The 19,022-nt window shown below is 33.3% G+C and overlaps 1 protein-coding gene across 1 annotated transcript; it reads right to left on the reverse strand.

The window, feature by feature from the left end:
- Positions 1–3,891: 3,891 nt before the first annotated feature.
- Positions 3,892–15,274, reverse strand: LOC138323210 (pituitary homeobox x-like). Its single transcript, XM_069267627.1, has 3 exons — positions 14,520–15,274; positions 10,379–10,584; positions 3,892–5,654 (listed from the first exon to the last, which is right to left on the reverse strand). The coding sequence occupies exons 1-3, from the start codon at positions 14,725–14,727 to the stop codon at positions 5,133–5,135; spliced, it is 936 nt and encodes a 311-aa protein (XP_069123728.1). The 5' UTR covers positions 14,728–15,274; the 3' UTR covers positions 3,892–5,132.
- Between the last annotated feature and the right edge of the window lie 3,748 nt (positions 15,275–19,022).

The following is a 19,022-nucleotide window of genomic DNA, read 5'->3' on the forward strand; positions in this document are numbered from 1 at the left end:
ACAGAGTAACACACGTTCTAATCACGTAGGTTTCGCGGTATCCATTATACATATCATATTCTGTAATTCATCATTCGCATTTATTGTTAAGGTAATCAAAATGATATTTTTTTCAAATCAATAAAAATCATTTATTTATGTTGTCCATTGTGTAAACCATATTCGTGATGTTGTATAAGGAGGACAGTCCGTTGTATATTTTATTGCTGACTAGGCCTAGCTATAGATAACGTTAATAGTATAAGACTTTATCTCAGTGCTGTAATATATTTCATAATATATAGATGCTACAGCATATTTATAACAACCCGTCTTTTATCTAGTAGTTCATTACTAATGCAATATACCCGTAATTGTCGTCTTTTGTTATGTATATTTCGATTATATGCTATAGAAAATTACCTGATATTGAACAAAAATGCCGTCTTCCTACATAATATAACGCTAAAACATTTAGGTATGTCATGAAACGGATCATAAAAGCGTGTTAATTGCATAAATGACTACTAAAATTGTCTTGGTGTCTTGTTTGTTGTTGGGGTTTTTTTTTACATCATGACTCGAAAAATAAAGTTCCTTGTGTTTGTGCCATAAATTGCATGTCAGCAATGCACATTTGTTGCATGACAATGTGTATGAAACTAAAGTGTATGCATTGTTTTGCTGTAAATTCAAGCGTATAAGGTATAAGGTCGCAAAGTATCTTAGCTTCTGCAGATTGAAGCCATTCTTCCTCGATGGTTCTTACTGTTATATGCTACATAGCTCCGATATCCTCACCACTTATAGGCATCGTAATGTTAACTCATACATAGATTCGATATGAAAAACCGTAAATCAACATTTGGCCATGTAGAGGAGTTTATATGCAAATCTATGTTTGTCTTTTATATTTATGATTATTACTCTTGACATACAAATATAATTTTTATTGAAAAGTCGATTTTCTTTTTGAATAAAAATGTATTCAAACATTATATACAAAAAAATCATTTTAGAATAGATGGGTAAGTAGATCAGGAATTTATATCTAGGTCCAGCGTTAGGGGTACAGGGGTTTGTGTTTATCTTCCTTTTAAATGTTGATGTGCCCAGTATTCTTAAGAAAACATTTCACAGCTTTATCTTAACATTTCTGTACCGGTCATCGTCTTCTTACTGAACATGTTTCTTACTTTATGGTCAACGTCCTCGTGATCGCCATGGTTACATTCACATCATCTGATTTCCATGTTGACATTTAATCCTAACTATGCTAATAGACACAGGGAAGGTCGTAGTTTAATAAGTGACCCTTTGCAAAGAACTACAGTATAAATATGTTTTTTATTAATGTTAAAAAAAAAGTTATAAGCCACCTGATGTATTTCATTGCATATATAAATTATGATATGTGGGTATATTTTCTGATATTGTAACGAAAAATCATAAATTTTGATTCTATTTTCAACTTCCTTGATAACCATCTGAAGTTTGACTACCACACTTGCTCTCTCTGAAAATGAGTTCTTCAGATAGAAAATTCCGCGTGTAATTTTATGTGATGATAATATTTACGAAAAACAAAATCATGGCCGAGACCACCCCGATCAATTTTGAAATGTCATAAACGAAAAAAACACTGTCCTAGCATTCAATTTAGCTTTTATAGTTTGTTCATATCGATTTCTTGGTAGACGTTTCCATTTGATGTCTAATTTAAAAGTTTCTTTAACGTTTGAGGTATTAAAATAAAAAAACAGAAGGGAATTTTACTTCGGCAAAATATTTTTTTTTTCGTTAATTGATTTGAAATGCCTTCATTGTTTTCTAAACTTTACACAGAAATTAGACATTGGAGAATTTTTTTTAATAAGGTACAGCTGTTTGCTCCTTCAGCTAAACAGTCCTTACATCCAGCAGTACTATTTCTAAGAAATATTTATAGCTTGATATGATTTAAAGATAATGTATTTTTATATTTTATATGCAATGGGATTTCTATGGTATATTCCATAATGCATTACTTTACATATCATTGAAATGAAAACAGATGATATATGCAAGAGTTGTATGGTTATATATGTGTAATATAAATCCTTCAAAATAGTAGGAGTCTTAATTCACGTGAATATTTAACCCGCCCCTATAAAATCTCTCTTGATAAATACAATTTTATCGGGTGCCAAACGATACGCCAGCGTAGAGACCCGAGATAAAATTAACCTAAAAAGAAGCATAGAGCGTGTGTACAAATGGCGACATTTTTAACAACTTGCTGAAAAGTAGCTTTGCCTTCTATAATCCGTGGTAATCCTTTATGCTTGTACAACATCTCACCTCATAAACCTGATTGGGGACCCCGCTTCAGTTATCTCTAGGATTTCCGCCCAATTTTGCGACAGATTTTGAACTTTAATCAGTTTAGCAGTGCTTAGTGTTTACCTTACCAGATTAAGCCTTTATCTACATATTTTGATACTATTTGTCCCACTGTGGTGCACTACGTAGGGTCATGAGCTAAGAACTATAGTAATATAAACAGGCCTATTGACATTTAATCGTAAAGTTTCCCAATCGTGTTCCATCTAGAAACTACACAATGACCAGGAAAGATAGATAGACTATCATACAGTATACAATTTTATTAATTAACGAAGGGGTTATAGTTAAGCAGCGCAATATTCTAAGTGACAATTTGTAACGGATATGTTATTGCAATGTTGTCTAGCTAATTTACAAATTGCTTCGACCATACAGATATATATAAAAAAATTATTGTTTTTATAGTAACTAAATATTTTAAACCTAATATTGCAAACAAGCTATTCATAACCACAATGCGTTTTGTACTAGTATATCAATTAGTGAATAATTTGGAAAATATAAACGTACATTTGGTTGTCTGATTTTGATTACTTTTAACGTTCATCTATTAAAATATCTATTAATAACATATAAATAATTCCAATTACTGTGTCCATTGATAATAATATTATTATCATTTTATTTATCTTTTTGAATTTTCATTTTCTGTCGTTTTGTCGATTTTCAGCCGTATATTGTTCGTAACAAATAAACAGCAACATTGTTCAGATCAGAATGTCTGGCTCTCAGCCATTTTGCGAGAAATCCCAACATAAGAATTTTTTTGTGTATGAAGCACTTTAATTAACATTGTGTGTATTTGATATATTTCATTGGATTCCGGTAATATATCTTAAATATATTCTGGACTATACTGCTATGATTACAGCCCTTTCAGCACCAATCAAGGTAGTGCATGCATCAATATTGTTTTACTTTCAATAACTTTTAATAGATTTGACTTGCTTAACTTGCCTATGCCCAGGTACAATTTTGTTTCTAAAATCTAAGAATCGTTAATGTTATCCCTTCAAAATATTTCGTCTAAAGCAATAACATTCCATTTAAAGCGGAAATCATATTTCAGCAAGGCTTTAATGTTCAATATTTGTATTTCTGCCATCATAAATGGACGATGAGAATGATTTGTGTTTTCTTGCGATCTGTGTTTACTGAGGTAAGAAGAATAAAAGTTTTGCTTAATATCTAGATAAAATCACATTCCTCACACTTTCGGAAATAAAACACTGTGAAAGTAGCACTTAAATAGAGCTCTCCCGTTACAGCAATTACATACACATTCATGAATTATATTTATTAATGCATATAACTTATCATAGTTATTTCAATGCATCACTCTATTATCAAAACAACGTGTGTGCATAATTTATTGTTTCTTTATTTACCAGGTATGAATGTTGTACCTGCGGTATGGTAGAATATATCTGATATTTAAAGGCTTTATCAGAATTAGTAATTATTAACCAAATGAAATATACGCATATCTTCATGATCTATGAATAATATACAACAAAAACAAAAGAATTTAATATATCAAACTTTATTAATGCCATATTTCAACAGCGAGAGACAAATATTTAATGTCCCTCTGCATAACAAGAAAATTAAATCGATGTAGGATTCAAAGAAATACTTTCTTTTAGCACTATGTATCACTTTGAGTGAAGATTTGATCAATTACAATTACTATAATAAATTTCGTTATTGTTATCAATATTAAAACTTCATATGACTTTCATTTATATTTAGTCTATAACATAACCACAACTTCAATATATTCAATCAATTTCCAGTCCATCTAATAATGGCTGAGTTTAAAATCCAAATATCTGTTTTTCTTTTACAAATCAAATATACTCAAACATACTTACTATTTAATCAAAATACATAATCATTTGTTTTAAACATTTAAACATATTTTTTATTATCTAATTTCGTGAAAATCTTATAATCAACAGTTATGACGTACAATTAGATCACTAAATTACTTATTTAACTACAAATTAACATGACTTAGGAAACATCATTGTTCTAAAATACGGCAAAACCACATTTCATTGTTGGATAGAATATAAGATATATAAATACATTTTATATTAACCCCTGAAAGCGCCATCATATTAACGTCATTTACTCACATGATATACGTCACGCTTATGTGACGTAAATAAGTGACGTAATATTCAGTTCGTTAAATGTCATATACCAAATGTATATATAGCTCTTCAACTAAGCGTCAATCACGTGACAAATATCAAATCACTGATAGGTGGCGCCCTTGATTGAGTTCATGGTCAGGATTATGTTGATGGTCGATAAGGAGATCACATTTGCTGACCATAGGTCAAAGTTCAAACCTCGAACATCGTGACCTGGCGATAATAATGTCCAGTTTTGGAGTTCATTCTGCACCAATATCTTCGTTTGTTTAAACATACATAGTTTTGTCTGTATGGGAAGCCACTTCGTCTCATGTAATTTTCGACGCACTGTCATACATTGTCAGATCTATCCTTCTGCTGCCTGTTGCAAAAGCACTGCTTCGCGGCAAGATTCGCATTGTGGAGAAACCAGATCCTCAGATAAAACAATAATATTGAAATAAATGCAAACCAATGCAGCAAACAGTAAGTTTTGCAGTAGATCATTTACTCAGTTTGACGAAAAATTCATTGAGTTTAATCAGATTCTCTGCTCTTTTCGTCGTCACCCATCACCGACAAACACTTCATATTGGTTTCCGGAATACTACGTCATATTCGGTATCATACGGCGCCTCCATTTCCAACTGTTGCATACTGGCAGGCAGACAGCGTGGGCTGTCTGGGATTGACGGGTGGGTAGCCGTAAGAATGATGTTTAGCTTTCAGTCTTAAAGAAGCGATACTGTTCGTGCACTGATCCCTGTTCGGGGTGTAGATGTAGGGAGGGGCCGGAGGGGCATAGTGACAGGGAGCACCCGTGTTGGTCATGTTGCTGGGAAGGTTCGGCACATTGGCCACCATTGAGTTATTAATACTACTTGAAGGTGATGAAAAACACATCGGTTGCGTGGAGACAACGGAAGATAGATGAGGATTGACTGAGTTTAGGCCCCAGGGAAACGACTTGGATCCCAGAGGACTAGGTACTTTTGTAGCCCAATAGTTGTTCGGGTAACCGTTATAAAGAGTGTCATCGAATGGGGATTGCATTAGCCCCGTGAACTGAGAACCGAATCCTGTTTTGAATGATTCCATATTTCTTTCCCTTTTCCTCCATTTTGCTCTTCTGTTCTTAAACCATACCTGTAAAATAAACATAAATAAATCAGTGAAATAATAACCAAACATGGCAAATATACGTGTCATATAAACCAGAGATTAGTTCGTTAACATTCGAATCATTTTGTTGACAGAAAATTGCCCTGTTTGATATAAAATGGACAAAAGTGATATCATTTTATCATTTGTAACATTCTTCCGACATCTCAATTACAAAATCAAGACTATAAGCGACTTATTTGGATACATTTAAATCAAGATGATAAATCTCGCTCTACGTCTAACACGAAGTCAACATGAGCGACTGTGGTTTTATTATGGAAACACTTAATGAGTTGAATCTCCTCTCGTACAACACCGAGAAACACGGCCATGGTTTTTAATTGTGTCCACGATAGTTGTATGGGTTAATTTTCAAGGGTGATGTATGCAACCTAAGGCTGAGTGGTGTGTTTGTCTGCTTCAGTCTGTCGTCTGCTCAAACTCGACCAGCACGACAACATGCTTGGATAACGCTTCTACAATCTTGGCTTACTTCAACATTGATTTAATAAAGTTTGATCGTAAATTATTGTTCGAGACTTCGCTACTGGGCTAATATCGCGTTGGTGGTAATACACATTCTGAAAGTGATATCAGTATGAAAAATTTACTTGGATTGTAGAATGTTAGCTAAGTTGGTTTAGATAAAAAAAAATCTGTTTGCATCACTGAATTTGATCTTTAGAAAGTAACGAAAAATCTCAAACTAAAACTGTTTTTTTAAACAAAAACGTCCTCGGTCCGAGAAAAATCTCGAAAACAGCTAACCTGACATGTTAGATAATTTGTGATGCGGATCTGGCGGTTCAGGAAAATTGGACTCGGGAAGAAAAATTATGAGTACCGGCAAACTGCACTACACATTAAGAGATGTGACCATAAGATGCTTAGTTCATATAAGTGACATAATAAAAAGAAACTCGCTATATAAACAATCAAAGAAAAAGCCGCTTTCCATGATGATTTGATTGACAATCGTTCTACCCGATACTTATTGGTAAAGTTTCCTTTGGGGACTCAAAGATGATAAATGTATTGTTTAACGTCTGATTTCTTTGAATTTTATGAAACTGTGACGAATAAACAAGAAAGAACAAAAAAAAACTAAATGGAACGATGAAACTCTCTTGGAGAAAATGTTCCTTGAAATTGGTTTCCTATAGGACTATCTTTATAGACCGTAAAGCAGTAGAACATGATTAACAGGTAGAGAACTGAAAGGATTAGATTTATATTTCATATTTGACGCATTCAAGACACACGGATAATAGTTTCGGATGCGGGATGCTGTGTTGGTGACTGACAGAGTCGGTACCAGTGTCGGGCTGATCGACAAAACACTATAATGCTCAAAGCCCAATAACAATCGCCTAGTGTTTTACGTTTGGTGCCTAGTTATGGATGAAGTGTTGGAACATGACCACGTAACAAGCAAATTATCAAGTTGGAATCCCAAGTGACTTCATATCTATCACCATTAGCCACTCTCTGTCATTACGCTCATCCTGCCGCTACATTGCCGGGCGGGGCCGGACAGTTAGACGTGACATGGGATGACAAGGGGCGAGGAAAAGGGTCTATTAATTACGGCGATGACAAAGTAGAGGCTGGAATCAAGGGACTTAAGCTCTTAAAGCAATAAGGGATATCATTTCCACCCTTTTCATACTGTGTAGTGTGGTTTTCTTTCTCTAGAGAGTTGTGGGAATTTCTACTTTAAACACGTTTGGTAATTCCATTCGGTTTCACCTGATTAATATTCACATTATATTTATTCATTGTTTGATGATTTTATGTATGCTAAATGCTTAGAAAACTCTATATTCTTTATTGAAAATTTGAAATATTTTATTATTATTATTTGTTAAAAACATGGTATTAATAATTAATTGTCAATGATATTTTGCAAAAATTTAGTAATTGCTTATAAATTCTTCATATGTTTCTTTCAAAATGTTATTTAGATAAGAAGCTGGTAAATCTAATAGTTCATATATAGTAAATTTTTCCTGTCAGCTTTCGTAACAGTACTTACTAAAGTACAAAATACTTATTTGAAAATTTATTTTTACTTGTTAAGATCGGACCCGAAGGCGTATTATTATTTGTCCTGTGGCTGCAATTTACCCTTTCAAGTGACATTTCAGAGTTTCTGGGTACGAACCCTTAATACCAACGTATCCATGCAAAAATGAGATGGGACGCATGCGCAAAGGAAATTTCTCCCTTTCTTATCAGAAATGAATAAATTAAGTGTTGACTGTTTCCATCACTATCGGATCATGTGCGATATACCAAATTATAAAGGTATCGTTCTGAATATCAATTAAAAAAGTGAAAATGTAGGGTTTCAGACAGTTAATTGTTTGTTTTAAATATATATTTAAACATATCATTTTATTGTGCATTTGCGTTATCTTTTCTCTTTTATTTATTAGTGATCATATATATTGAATTATTTAATATTGAAAAATAAATGTTTTTGTGGTTTTGTTTTAAGAGATAACTTGAGCAAATAATCTTAAACAAATACAAATAAATACCTCATTGATTTTTTTTATAAAATGAAATCTTTCAAACAAGTATTCGAGTAAATTATTAAAAAGCTTCATAAATGATCTCATTTCAAATCAAAATAACGTGTGACTGTAACTTTAAATGAATACGTTGAAACAAAAATTCTAAGTTTATAGTGATTTTCCTGTTTTAAATGATAAAACGAGGCATGTAATTTACCAATTTCTTCTTCAAATAAAACAGTGTGCATTTCACTCTATCGTTGATATCGAAACAGTGGGTCTTATTAAACCGTGATCAAATATAACAGTTGGATACAAATTAAGTTTTTTTTCGAAGTAGTTTATATAACTGAAAGACGCTGTTCGGAAATCAACATTTCCTCCGATTTATTGACAAACACGCTCTATTCACACCTCTTGTCCACTACTGAATTGTTTTCTTTGTGGGGTGTTTATTTCTTCCTGTCAATGTTCATTTCTTCGTGTACATTTCCAGCTTATATAAATTTACTTTCCTAGTGGGGCTAGCGGTAGGAGCTGGTGAGGAATGTTTGGTACGGCGAGAGAGCACGAGCTAATTAGGGAAGTGAAAGCAGGCGTAATTGGGTACACATGTCCTGGGAACCGTGGTTATGATTTTATGTCTTATATGTTTAAATGTAAAAAATAATTATATGTATCATATAGATATATTTTATCATCCTATAAAAATCCATGAACCACTTTCCTGAAATTGATTTATTTTTACCGGTATATATATATTAGAGGTAGACAAATATTTCCTCAACGACTCTCGCAAAAGCTTTTAAAATTATAAATAAATTATATAATCCTATAATGAAAAATGATCCTTTTTATTTGCTGCTAGACCTAGTCAACGGTTTACAATTTAATGTTGCGCTAGAAATTACACTCCCTCTTATATAATTAGAATGTCTTATAGGAAGAAATCTTTGATGTAATTAATTTTTGATCCGGCCGGATTTGTTAAACATTGTGTCGTGGTTGTAGAAAAATTCCAAAACATTCTTCCATGCGGCACGAATCTCCAGGAACTCATTGAGCGTATGGCAATGTCCACTTTTACGGCAGTTTGTATTTCGTTTAAACGGCATTCCGAAAAAATAATGCAAAACTTGGAAATTAATACCCAAAAACGACGTGATGTCAACTGCTTCGACGGTAATTTGTAAATCCTTCCTTAAGCCCTCTCTTTGATGAATAAAGTTCGCAATTACAGGACGCGAAGCCTGATCTAATTAGTGTCGAGAAATAATTACTCAGAAATATTCTTTGATAATGAATTTATATTATAACACGAATTCTAGTCTTTTCTGGCGGAAAGTGACACACCACGTGCATTTACCAACCTATTTCATATTTACCAGGTTTTGTCATTTTTTATAGTCAAAATGGATATAAAAGATTATTTCTAAAAACGAGAACACGCGCATACTCGTGCGTAAATTTTAGGCGCGTCCGCTTCAACTACATTTGCCCACGAAAACTTCTACGAATTTCTCCCAAACTGTGTTCTTCATTTCCCACTACATTCAACGGTTATAGCTGAGATTGCAACTTTGTAATATTTTTTTTTATTTTCTTTTACAATTTTGTAATTAAATGTTAATGTTTATGTGTGTGTTTGAGGTGTGTAAAATGTCTTTGTTTACAAACTTAAAATCAAAAGATTGGAATATTACGCAATATAAATTCAGTTTTTTGTGTGTTTCTTCAATGATTCAGAAGAGGGGGAAATCGAGAACTACTGATCATGATAGGCAAACAGGGAGCAAAACCTGTACTTAGTTCAGGAGCTAAAATATTTTAAAGATTTCTTTTATCTCGATAAAATTAAGTATGAATAAATGTTATTGAAGTTTCCCCCAGATTACTTGTTATTACATATTAACTCGTATTAATCTAATGAAACGTTTAATATATTGACATATATTTGAAATCCAAATGAGTTTCACATTAGTTAGCAACATAGATTGGACTGTGGTTCACTAAATCATACCATTGTGTATTTTTTCATCTTTTGTTTAGCGTGTTCGTTAAAACTCATCACTAGTTTTGGATCATGTCATTGTGTAGAATATTTAATGTATATGAAACATAGAAGAGCGAAAAAAATATGTTTATGCTAACTTAATTTAGATTTTTATTTTGAACGTGAAAACTTACCCTAACTCTAGCCTCCGTGAGATTTGTCCATGCTGATATTTCCTCCCGTGTCGCCATGTCTGGATACCGATTTCTGGCGAACGTCGCTTCCAACTCCTGAAGTTGTTGGCTGGTGAAGTGTGTTCGTTGTCGGCGTTGTCTCTTCTTCTTCTTATCTTCTTCTGTACCGCTGTCTTCAGATTTTGTTTTTGAATTTTCACTGGAATCTGAAAAGATAAAAAGAGTATGATATTAATATCAAAGTGATCGCTCATACCAAACTGTTCTCTTTGTAGAAATAGAAAACGGTTTACCTTATTATTTTTAGATCAACTAACAAAACAAAAGGGAGAAATATATTTGGAGAGTTTCTAAGGAAGTTTATTACTTTGAAAAATTTTGCAGCCGACGCGTTTTGTAATTCATCAGTTAGTGAACACGTTTTGAAGACAATAATTTTATTTTGACCAATCGCGAAAATTTAATTGAAAATGCCTACATGGTATATTTGCATACCTGTTACAAAATATCATTAATTCCAGATAATCCTACCAAAATCTCGAGTGTGCTGAATATTTATGTCGCTGAATGTTTATTCTACACATTGGCGGGCGTTCCAATATAGAATACTTGTTAGTTTTCAAATTGGTGTGAAATCGTAAAACTTCGGTTGTGTGGTCGATTTGGTGAAACTTCAAACGAAGCATTACGTACAGAATGTATTTGTTTTAAAATACCCAGTACAAGATTTTAATTTTCATACTGAGATTTCGGTGCAAGTGTAGATAATTTAGTGATATTCTGACACATTCTGGCCGAAGTCCGTACAAGATTACGCAATAATTCAAGTTTATGGATTTAATCAAGATTTTGGAAAGTATGAATTGTTTATCTTTCGTGTTGAATATTATTATTTGTTCTGGGCGTGCGTTTTTCAAGTTCGGTCTGAGACATTGAATAATCAAACGATTTTTTCTGGATTTGGGACGTAAATTGTTTCAACATACTTGAGAACTTTCGATAAGAATTTTATATCGGAGAGAAATCAAAATTAGACTTAGATTTCAAGTATACAATATAGATTGAAGTCACGTTTAGGCGTTGAACCCAACTGACTCTCTTCTATGCAGGTGGCTGAGGTATGTTGAAGCATATGGTTTAAATAAAAACCAAAACCTGTAAGCATTTATGTAGATGTTGCATTGGAACAATAGACGTACATCTAAAACAGCGTATAATCATAGTTATGCAAGAACTCATCAATTCTCTTCATTTGACAAACGAATTTGATGGGTTTGCACTCCGACATGCAATTTCTGCTCGTTATTAAAAGAAAATACAATTAATTTAGAATTCTTTCTAGTGTTTTTACATTACATAACCAGAAATAATTGGATTTTATTTTTCCATGTTCATTTGTCTATGTTCGTAATAACGAGGATAATTTCCGTGTACCTTAACTTAATAACGGCTATCTGAGCGAGATACAACAAGCAATCACTAATATTTTCTAAACTTAACTCATAAAGTACACAGCGCCAAGACCATCGTAAGTAGATCACTAATATATTGATTCGTGCGTAAATGCCGTGAAATTAACATCAACGATGTCGATTTCTCTGGTCGATACCCCGTCATCTTTCATCACACTGGAGTGCATGTAACATCGTTCGCATCACGGACAAGAAACGCACACCATCAGGTTGGCTAAATTGCCGAGCGATACTCATTTCGTTTTTAGTAATGGCGACAATTAAGGCGAAGAATTGTTGTAATCGCGGAGAATGTTCGTTTCTGAAATTAACAACGCCATGAAAATTGATTACGGATGTTGTTTTACATGGGAATTTAAAAAAAGGATTTTTTTTATATTAAGTGTACCTTAGATCAAACGATTTTATTGTCAATAATTCACTTGTACATTGGGAAAGTGAGAATGTCGCAATAAACGAAGAAAACCTGTGTCAAATCGATGAATTTTAAACAATTTACTTCCGCTGTAACTAGCTACAATTTTAACTAATTTACTAGAAATTTCAGTCTAATTTCACTCAGGTTAAAATGTTTTCGCGTTATTTTCTGTTTGATATATACATGGACATTTTTACTTAATTATGTACCCTTTCCTTCAGTGCCTATTGAGACACTTGACGTCGCGTTGAGGATTGGTAGTCGGCGCCGTAGCTGGAGCGTTACACCGGAATGTTTTGACGGTCGGGTCCCTCTTTACTCTACATTGTCGCAGAATAAAATTCGCTTAGTACACTACAACGAGCCCTATACCCCACTTGAAATCCTACGTGTATATAAGTACATGAGTTAGAGATATACAGCCTACGAGATAACCCCCTGGGCAAGCCGTACCTCCCCTTTCACCGAAAACCTAGCATGATATCAAAACTGCAGGGAAATTGAAGCAGCGATAATGTGGGGGATCTGTCAAATCAGTTTTTTCTCACATGGACAAATCTAACAAGTGATTTTACAAAAGGTTTGGATTATTGTCTAAAACGCAGTAACTCGAGTGTTTACTGCTGTTGTAACGTTTTGTAGTATATAACTGGTGAACTGTCAGAAAGATTTCCCAACCACGCGGGGTAACGACCGCTTCGCCTTCCGACTGTCACCCTGACCGTTATATCCACATGTCCATCTCAAAGTCGGAGTGTCAATTTCCAAATCTATTTTACAAAATAAATTCACCTCACACGCGTATTCTTGTTCATCTTTCGCTGCCTCTACTTCTGTCATTCGCTTCCTTTCAAGTAGATTGTATTATTTACCACGTCTGCCAATGTTGCTACCTGTATTTCCGCTTTAGTTAAATACTGGTGTTCTATTACAGCTACTAAACTCGACTTTAAGTCTAGTTTTTCAGATATTCCAATAAACAAAGGCACCCGTACCCCTCAAACAAAGGGTATAGACTTACATAATAGTGATAGACGATAATATGTAAAATCCATAAACAACTTTATGGGATCTACCGGACAAATTAAATACAAGTCCTGGGATTTTTTCAGTTTAAATATGAACCTCATGAAAAAAGTATATATTCTAGTATGTTTAAGAGTCTCGCCAAGTTAGATGTGACACGAGAAAAGGAGATCATATCATTTTGGACATACTTGGTTTGACGGCTATGGTCCTTATAGTCTTCTTAAGAAATTCTTGTCAATATAAGGAGACCTTAAGTTCACTTTAAACATACAGACACCAAATTGATATTGTCAGTTATAGAATAATCCATGATCTAACAGCATTACGTTACACTACAACTATCACCTTCTTTAGTCTAGATTTCAAACTATATCGTAATATGTTGCTAAATATTTACCTCTGGACTGCATTTTAGTTTGTAACACGAGTGTGTTTTTAACTAATGTCTATAAAATAGTTGACATAAGCTCTTAAAACCATTGTGTTACAATTTTATGTGTATGAATTTTGTGTAAAATTATTCTATCCCAGGACACCGTTTACATATTTTCAACCATATATGGCATAATGACATTTCAAAAAAACACAATAAAATTTGAGAAATTATTGTCGCATTTGAACAAATATGAGATGTCCCTACAAAATTATGACAATATCTCTATATTAATCTAGCATAAAATTCCTTATATTTATATATATACTTTAACATCATATATTTTAATTGCTGGTTTATCATTGTAAAGGAAGCATTTCCTAGTCTGAAATTCGCACCTAATGCCACTAACAAATTTTACAACTTTATACATATGACAAGTTTGTAATACAAACTAGTAGTAGCATGAATTTGCGATTTTGGGATATATACAATAACGTCTGTTTATACTCATAATATAATTGATATTCAAAAAATGTTTAACTTATATTAAAATAACGCTGATATTATGAAACACAGTGATTTCATAAAACTATTTAACTGAATAGTATACAAACTTTTTCTTAACGTACCCTAAAAACATCAAAAATATCAATGTCTTAATTCAGTTGACATAGACTTCATAATGTGCAGAAACTAGGTTAAAATTAAAATGACATGAAAGTAGATAATTGTAACTAATACTCATATCCAATACACTTGGATTTCATAATGAATATGTGCTAATTCCATACGGAATCTTTACTTCTTTCACGCTGAATATATACTGAAATCATACTGATCGCATACCTGTGTGTAGTTTTTCTATAGATGTGTCAGTAGAACTTGGGGAAAGACTATCGACAATGCCCACGTGTGCTGAGGGAGAGGTGAGACCCCCCTCGGAGGGGACACCGGGGAGGCTGTCCAAGTGGTGCATTGTCATTCCTGAATTTGCCTGAGATGTGGATGCTATCACGAAGTCTTCTAGCGAAATCGATTCATGTAGAGTGTCCATTTATCCAACACGTGTGAATTGTAGAGAATATTTTCTTTTTAAATAAATACAACTTTTCTTGCATTAATCGCAACAAAACACCAACGTTTACAAGAGTTAAACTGAAATCCAGCCAACATAGATCTGTGAAGGTTTACTATAGACATCCAAACAGTCGTTCTCTCAGCTGTGTTTCTTCTGTCAAAGTCTTGATGATCAAAGTATAAAAACCTTGTTCACTAAAGATGTAAACAATTACTACGTCAATGTTTTAGTTTTAACACATTTCGTCCATTCATGAATGCTGATATATCGCATATATATGTTCCAGTATAGTATACTATGTCCAGAGAGCTGCCCGATACATGGCCTTGTATGTCGATAAATATTGCTATCTTATTTCTGTTTAGCGTTGTGGACTGTAATACACTGTGTCCTCATCGAACGAAATGCAAGTAGCTTTTACCCGTGAAACTGTTTATCCGAAGCTTAAAATGTAATGTCTCAGACGTCCATCACAAATATATACAAGATATCAAGTCAATGTTGGTTTCGTTTGGGCATGCTTAAACTGACGTCACGGTAGCACATGTTTCTGAAATTTATATGACTGCCCATTCTGAGGATCAGCCACTAAGCTTCCAGATATTTATCGTTTGCCACGCGCTCATTTGCATATGAAGAACCTCGGGCCATAGTTTTCACTATTCCCGACAAATCGATGCCTTGTTTCCCACTATACGGTGCCTTTCGCGGTTTCGCTAATTACCATAAACTGTTTCTGTCAAAACTTTAGCGCTAGCTGAAACCGTGATTTGTCGGTCTTTCGGCCCGCAGGCTTCAGGAGCGATGTTGAACTTTGGTTTTAAGAACAATATTTAGGCTTAAGGGCCGAATTATCGTATGCGGTCGGGACGACGGAATTGTTTTTGTAACAGTGTACTTATAGTTTGAATGTCTGCATGATCTTAAACATAATCAGACTTTTGTATTTGATTGGCAAATACTGATAAGATTTCACGCTTTTCTTTTCATTTGTTAAAGTTCATACAAAGAATTTCACAAAGATCGTACGACGGATTAAGTGGAATAACTTTCTACGATCCTAGAACGTATGTACATATAATCATGATTAAAAAAGCTGTAGCTGAAGTAGTTTTATATTATTTAATAAAGAGTTCTTCTATTGTGTCAAAAACAGCCTTAGTAGATATGGACTCTACTCCAGGAAATTGAATTGAAACCATTATTGGGAGATGCTATTTCTTTTGCATAAAAAATGAGCAGTTTAAATTCTGCATTGTTTCCACTATCATCATTATGGATTTTATATATGTGTCTGTAATTTTTGACATTTTCTATAAAAAAAATGGCTTTAATTCAGAAACATCCATACATATAATGTATCTTAACGTCTGCGTATCGTCAGACAATTGGCAAACATTAGAACAAGTCTGGTTTTATTTTTAAGACAATTACAAAAATTACTCAAACATTTATAAAATACATTTTGATATACCAAAACATCCTAAGGTATCAATTTAAAGACTCGATAATTTTATTTGTACATTCATATATTTATAACAATCTTTTATTTTGATAAATTGGAAAATAGGCTTTTTATTGGTAAAATCAATAATAAATAAACAACAGTAGAATTTGTTTATCATTACAATTTATCGTTTACGTGTCGAGAATATCATAAATTTTTGCCCAAACTTTACAAGAAATTACAATATGAAATTAACTTTTAGTACTTCCTGTTTTGCATTTAATAATAATGTACATGTATTTAAAATATACAGATGATTGATATACAACTGTACATGTATTTAAAATATACAGATGATTGATATACAACTGTACATGTATTTAAAATATACAAATGATTGATATACAAATGTAATCATTTGAGCCTCGCTCAACTGCCTACGAACCAGTTCCAGCATATTTACGAAGTTGGTGAAACAGTTAAAATATTCTCGAATATGAAGTATTTTCTGTTTCTGTTTTATTTAAGTATCTACCATATCATTTAGTGCTTTCATAAATCAACAACAATACAACAATATTTTCGCCGAAGTTGTGTTCTTTCTGTGAGTGACTTCACAGTGAGTTACACATGTTGAAGTTGATAAGTATAGCGGTTCCGTTTGATAATTCACAGCACCTCTCGCCGTAAGACTAATTGTTGGAACGTGAAGGAATTCACATGTCGTATCAATATGTGAAATATTTCTGTGACATATCACCACATATATTCTGTGGTTTTTCAATCAGAGACAACGCTAACAATGTGTAACATGTAGGAGCTTATCTGTTTAGATAAAGATTGACTTCGCAGCCTTTTTATAACGACACTATCTCGATGTTGATATTCACTTTGTGTTACCCAGATCGTAAATAACACATTTTCCGCATCTCTCAGCTGACAAAACAGAAACAGAATATAGTCTGATTAATTTGATATTCAATATAACCCTTCGTCCTTTTTTCTGAATCGTGTATTATTTAATGATCGTAATGTAACAATTAACAAGTCAATTAACACATCATAAAATATACCAAGGATATAATCTATCAAATTAAAAGATAATTTTGAAGCGGTAATATTTTTGTACCGATGAAATTTAATGGTCAGTGCCCTATGAAGCGAACTTTGTACAGAGATATTTGAGGCGCGTACATATTTCTATACTTCATCAGTATTGTCGTGGTGTGCAAAACATACACAAAATATAATCATAATTAACGTAATCGATGCATGGTTTATCAACATTATTTGTCTTTATTATTTATGTGCGAGGTTTTTAAAAACAAAAATGATATTCCGTCCATGTAGTGAACCTCTATGTAATAACATATATTATCAGAAAATTAATATCTTGTTTGAGGTTTACCGGAAAACCGTCTGGATTAGAAAACCATTTGTTTTAACACCTAAATTGCATTGTGTCAAGATTTAAGGATCAGAATGACACACGACCATAATCCCCAATCACTTGGTCTGAGGCTCGAGGGCCTAAGGATCCCGACTTGTTCCGATCGTCCAGACATATATCTCCTAAACACGTGTACCATACTAAAGAAATTAACCCGTCTGGTGCGGAATAGGGTGTACGTCTACCTTCCCCGACCCCCGGGGTGTCTAGGTCCAACCAATATTGACCCATCGCACAGGTGCGAAATAGACTTCAGGTGTGCTATTCAGACAGGTGTGACGGCTCAATCCATGTTAACACCATATTAGGATTAGCGAACGCTCGTCAATTAATACTTCTGATTGGTTATGAAAAGCTTTCTAATTAAATTCTGTCAAATTGGAATTTGTTTGAGAACGTTAGTCCCTGTAACATATAGGTAATATTTACCACTATAGGCCTATAGAGCCGACAGAATAACAGCCTAATTTTGGCTGTAGACGTTTGATAGGATTTATCTTCCGTCTTTCTAATTGCACTTATCGTCTACCTGAGTATTCGCCGAAACTTTTATGTTCCAGATAGAGAGAAAAATATCGGAGGTAGCGGCCCGGGCACACCTAATTCAACTAGTTATCTAATTCTAACGGTTCACTCTATAGCTACCGAATATGTCTTCAGCTATTTAATATCAAATCGTACGCGCCGTCCGTCAGACTTGTCAACTTGACATATTCTATCTATATATTTATAAACATAAAATTTTGATTAATAATTCCATTTATCCAATTTATTCTCTGAGTATCATCAATTCAATGAGTATTGTAAATTTTAAATTAAATGTAATGATTTAATGTAAGAGATTTAACGATCATCGTCTTATGATTGTATTTCGTAGCATGCAATGTAAGTTGGTGAGAATTTCAATTTCGTAGTATTGGAAAATTGGACCAAATTTGTTCTTAGACAATATTTGCTATGTCATTTACCGCTAAACCAAACTATTTGTCGGAGCAAAAATCTCAGTTTCTTATTATTATGTACATATATCAAGAAGGAAAAATCATATTGTTACCCAAAGCTTAGGAAATAAATTTACATATGCAAAGTTTTATATCATAATAACTTATATTCCTTTTAATTGATATTAGTACTTTTCCGAAGAAAGGAGGAAAAATACATGATAACCGTCGTTCATGGCAGATATCATGAAAGAATGAACCTATGTATAGAATAAAAAAATAGCCAGTTTTATCAAACGCCACAGCTAAAAATGCTATCCCTAAAAAAAACATACCGTTATTTTGTTCCTATACCGCATCCTGTTAATTTGTCCCTATAAATACCGCATCCCGTTATTTCGTCCCTATAAATATCTCATCCCGTTATTTTTAA

Source organism: Argopecten irradians, chromosome 5, assembly GCF_041381155.1.
Source record: "Argopecten irradians isolate NY chromosome 5, Ai_NY, whole genome shotgun sequence".
Taxonomy (NCBI): domain Eukaryota; kingdom Metazoa; phylum Mollusca; class Bivalvia; order Pectinida; family Pectinidae; genus Argopecten; species Argopecten irradians.